Source organism: Rhea pennata, chromosome 2 (genome assembly GCF_028389875.1).
Source record: "Rhea pennata isolate bPtePen1 chromosome 2, bPtePen1.pri, whole genome shotgun sequence".
In the NCBI taxonomy this organism is placed as follows: Eukaryota; Metazoa; Chordata; class Aves; order Rheiformes; family Rheidae; genus Rhea; species Rhea pennata.
Genome location: NC_084664.1, coordinates 140227139 through 140232329, shown reverse-complemented (window position 1 = coordinate 140232329; position 5191 = coordinate 140227139). Strand labels below are relative to the sequence as shown.

Below are 5191 nucleotides of genomic sequence, written 5' to 3'. Positions count from 1 at the left end.
TTGGGATTTGATACCATACTTACCACAAAAATAAATTTATTATTTTCTGAGATGCAGAACTTCTAGAGAAAGCACCAGGCAAGCTTTGTTCCATGAAGGTACTTCTAATAGAACAGGAAACAAACACAGCAGCAATAATGAATCTTCATTTATATAGTTTGTTCCCTAAAACCAGCAAAGGTATAATACAATACAAATTTTTCTTAAAACAGATCTGTAACCAGTTTTATTGTAGAAGGAACACCTTTACAGCATTTACTTCTCACTGGTTTGTTCTGGCATGCTTCTAATGATGTCAGAATCACCTGTAAAACAAGAATATATTCTTACCAGAGGATCCACAGCAAGTTCTGTTTTAAGAATAAAGCACACAATATTAAGAGATACTGATTCTACAAATAGGAAAAGCTCTGTAGTAATGTAAAAACAGTCTATTTAGAAACAAAGAAAGGATTTTTGATGGCTTGATAAAAATATTTGTAACTGTAGTTTGCTAAGCCATACAGAATCTAACATATATTCAGAATAATTACGTACATGTCACTAGCATTTACAAAGCCAGCACTAGAACAGCTATCTAGTCCTGGAGGACACAATGCATAGATTTAATATAGCGAATGTCTAGCCTCCCCTGATCACCAAAATATCAGGACAGCGAGAATATTCGCAGTAAATTGCATGGATAAAATTTAATCACAGCTCCTTAGCTTACAAGTAGCTTAACATGACAGCTAAAAAGTCAGGAAAAAAGGTAACATTTTCAAAGTGAGATTTACAGCTAGTATTTGAATGCAAAAAAGCTAAATACATCTTTCTTAAACTAGTCACGGCGAATTCAAATTGATTTTACTTGGAGAACTCTCGGTGAGAGTTAATACAGGAACCATCAAATCCATACATACGCGTTTAAATAAAATGCTTTTGGTCAAGACACACACAACAAAAAGAATGATTCTTCATTTAGAAGTTTTTGGACTTCACTGGGGAAGTTTTTGGATAAGCCACCTAACTGGCAATTTCCATGGAGAACTGAAGCAACTGTCTGGGACAAAGGCTGCTCCTAACCCGTATAATTATCCATAAATTTACTGGTTTAGAACAAAACATGCTTAATGTAATGTTCAGTCCTAGAGCCAGATAACTATCCGCTTATATATAGCTTATTTTCCTATATGGCATTCTGAGAAGCAGGACAACTCATAATCCAGCAAAGTCTGTCTTAGATTAACAAAGATTAACAAGGGTTGATGCAGGAAGCATATCTCAAAAGTTGGTATTCTAGCAGATAGTCTAGAAACATATACTGTAAAGTTTCTTCCCACCTACTAAAACCATGCTACATGGAAATAAAACGCACTGTCACTGGGCTTAACAGTAAAAGGAGTTCTATGCCAACACAGGAAGCAAGAATTGCAGGTTTTAAGAACCTAGGACTCATTAAATAAGACCATGATCTCAGAGGAGATTTAAAGTTAAGCCCAACAAAAAGGGACATAAAAGTATGACATCACTCCTGCGTATTACTTGCTCAGTACTGCTAACAGGTCAGTGAAGGAACCATTGATTCCTGCATGATTTGGTTATCATCCAGCCAGAGATACATACCTGGGTCAATGATAGCCAGCGTGCACACTCTGTAGTACTTTCCACATGCTGTACCTAATTCAATGTTGTTGCCACTATAATGATGAACGCCAGTCTTTGCAAGCATAGCATAGTACTCAATCTCTGATTTTCTGCAATTCAAAAAGTAGATATTAAAGCACTGAGAACAATTCGGATTGTTTTTAATACAGTCAGAGTAGCTTTAACTCCATCCACACTCAAGTCCTATGTATTTTTCCCTCCCACTTGGAAAAAAAACACATTATTTCTTGCCAGACAAAGATCATGTTTCAGCTCTGGAACCCCTATCCAGAAGCATGCTGAAGACATGTATCAGCAAGCCCACTGTTCAATTCTAATCCCTGAAGTTGTTCCTACACAAACATTCATTTCTAAAGTAAAGTGGTGTATTAAGGACTTTCAGACTTCCGCAAAGTAGCGGGAGCCATGCCAAATGCATAAATGATGACCACTATTAATGCAGATACCCAGTTGTGGGACGCTGAACAAATGTGGCTGCCCCTAGACATGAGATGAACTATATACTCTTTTTAAAAAACATCAACCTATGTTTCCTTCTCTGCTGTCTTCCACCAGGAAATTCTAGTGGTCAACATTGTTCCTCAAGTTCTTCTCAGATTCACATTAACTGTAACACTGTAACAGTGCTGCCCTTGCTCAAACATTTATATTATCTTACTGTATCTGCCAGTTTCTTGTACCTGTCAATACCCTTTGATGACAAAAGGGCTCAAAACTACAAAATGGAACATGTGAGGAGACAGAAGTTAAAGAATTCACCGACAGAAAAACGATTTCACTGGCCAGGAACTTAAATTTAGAACATACTTTAGCAAATTTTGTAACCTTCAAACACTAAATCAGTGTCACTTACTGTAGTTCTAACTGTAAAATTATTTTCCCAATATACTCCTTTGGAGAAGAAAATAAAAAAGGAATCAATCAATTAATCCTTGTTCTACTATACTTTCAATGAATGCTGTCATAGTATGAAAATATATCTTCTCTTATGCAAACTCTTCACAGTACACAAAGCTAGGAAACAGCTGGGAAACATTCTAACATATGCAGACCTCTTCCCCCTTTTTTTTTTTTTTTCTCAATTCCTATTTTTACTTCATAGCACTCCGGAATATGCCAGTACTTTGCATTAACACTTCACTGCAGTAAGCAGCATAAAGTACATATCACATTCATACAAAGTACCTGCCTTAAAGAGGATTGTTTTTTTCATTCATCTACCTACCTCAAAGCAGGACAGTTGTTGGCTAGGATGACCAACTTGGCTTTGCCCTGACGAATCATTTTCAGAGTCTGTTTGTACCCCAACACATATTTACCGCTTTTCATAACCAGCTGAAGCCTAGAGTTTATGGACTCTAGTGACTTTTTCTGAAAGAAAAACAGAAAAGCATTATTGGATACTTCTTTACCTTTTGCAAAATGGCAAAGAACAAAAGGGGATACAGAAGTTCCAAATACAAGCATTCTTTCCATAATTTTAGTATTACTTGCAGTGCACAGTAAAAACGCTAATATACCACATGGTTAAGAGAACATTTGCAGATAAGAGTGATACCATACTTAAACTGATGCTACTCTTCCCCAACATCAACAAAATATCCATGTGTTTTAAAATGGAAGAAACATTCCTAAACACTTTATCACAAGCATCTAAATTCAGTCATGTCCTGGTGTATTTGACCGACCTTTTTTAAAGTTCATCTAGCCAAGTCAGAATAAGTACTACTACCTGGCAAGCCTGGAGTACGTGTGTCCCACATTAAGACCATTACATTTGTCACCGCAATCAACCACACGCAACACGAGCAGGAACTTGGAACAGCAGGGCACTTGCAGAAACAAGGAAGCACACCACTGTCCAGTATGGAAACCCACACCTGCCAGGTCAGCTTTAACAGTAAGGCAAGCACATAAGGTGGCAAGAAACCCAAGCACACACCCATGCCAAGAGCTGAACCGCACCGTCCCCTCACCCCCGCCAGGGACGCGGCACCAGCTCCCCTTCCCTGCGGCCAGCACACGGGCCCTGTACGCACCCCGCAGTACCGCGCAGCCGGCAGCCCGCGCCAGCAGGGCACGGCCCGAGGGCCGCAACAGGCGTCTCCAGCACCCCCGGGCCAGGCCCCGCCGCCGGCCGAGGCTGCGCCGCCGCCACGTGAGCCCGGCGCGGCCCGCTCCCACTCACCGTCTTCTTGGCGGCCACCATGTTGCTGCCTCGCGCCGGGTCGGGCGGGAACTGGAACAGAGGGAAGGGAGGGGGGAGGCGGTTAGTGTGACCGGCCGCGGCCCCCCCCGCGCGCACCCGCCCGGCCGCAGCCCCCGGCCCAGCCCCGCTCACCGGAGACGCGCCGCCAAGATGGCCGGGCAGCCAGAAAGGAAAGAGCTCCCACAAGGCATCGCCAATCCCCGCGCGGCAACTCTCGCGAGAGCCGCGCCGCGCCGCACGGCCCTCGAACCCCTCCGCAGGGCGCCGCCGCGCCTGCGCCGAGCGGCGATTCGCCGGCCTGGGGCGGGCCGGGGCAGCGGAGAGCCGCCATTGGGGGGCAGCTCGCTGGGGGCGGGGCCTGGCCGCGGGCTTCTTCCCCCCGCTGCCGCGTGTGGCGCAGATCAGAGCAGCGCGGGTGCGTGGGGGGCGGTTGGTGAGGGACGGTTTCTCCTCTGGTCAAGAACGGGAAATGGAGGGAGAGGGGACGAAGTAAAAAGCTTTGAAACGTAGTACTTCACCTTCTAGCTCACCAGGCCCAGTCTGAAATAAAAGACTCGTGTTAAGACAAGGCTCGGGCTGGAAAGCAATAGCGTGGCTGTGAAGACATTGTTCTGCATTGACTTACAGAACTAGATGTTGGAAACTGCCCTTTTCTGTTGGGAGAATTTTAAGCCCATCTTAGGGCAAATACTCCTTGTGTTCTCCAGGACAAATGTCGTAATGTTTTACAGTAACTAGGTGTAAGTGAGCGGACGTTTCTAGAAGGAGCTTGGTTTTGATCCGTAATCAGCCACCTTCCGCACCAGTGTTGAGGGAGTGCGAGCAGCACCGCGGTGTGGAGGGGCTGGTGGTACGTTAGACGAGGTATCGTCTCCTTTGAACCTCTGGCACGGCTGTATGCCATCAGTGAGCCTAATCCATCACTACTGCACGACAGTGACTCGGACTGCGATACCTCTCGATAAGCTCCATGGTCCATTCTAGCCCAGTATTCACCATTCTCTGATACAAATATGAAGATACTGCAAAGTATCTTCAATGCAGTGAGTGCGCTGTATGGCAAGCAAGGAGACACAGGGAGCTCCACAGTGGGTATATTTTACTGGTATAACTCCTAGGACTTAGCTGATGAAAGGCAGCCCAGTGCATATTTATTCTGATGAAATTACAAAATGATCAAAAAAAACCCTCCTAGATTTGCCTAGGTTCGCGTAAGCATGGGAGGGCATTATACTTCTTAGCATTAGGAAGTTTGATGCCTATACCAAGATGGGTTACGCAGCAAAAACTTACAAAGCAAAACCAAAACATACTGGATCTGGATTCAGTTGTTCT

At 44.1% G+C, this 5191-nt stretch overlaps 1 protein-coding gene and 1 non-coding gene across 2 annotated transcripts; both read right to left on the bottom strand.

Annotated features, from left to right (window-relative positions):
* Window positions 1–197: 197 nt before the first annotated feature.
* Window positions 198–4072, bottom strand: RPL30 (ribosomal protein L30). The gene is made up of 5 exons (XM_062570488.1): window positions 3989–4072; window positions 3836–3886; window positions 2873–3018; window positions 1606–1736; window positions 198–305 (listed from the first exon to the last, which is right to left on the bottom strand). Exons 2-5 carry the CDS (start codon window positions 3854–3856, stop codon window positions 256–258), a joined length of 348 nt encoding a protein of 115 aa, XP_062426472.1. The 5' UTR covers window positions 3857–3886; window positions 3989–4072; the 3' UTR covers window positions 198–255.
* Window positions 536–670, bottom strand: LOC134137645 (small nucleolar RNA SNORA72). Its single transcript, XR_009957733.1, has one exon. It is a non-coding gene; the product is annotated as a small nucleolar RNA SNORA72 (small nucleolar RNA).
* Window positions 4073–5191: the final 1119 nt, after the last annotated feature.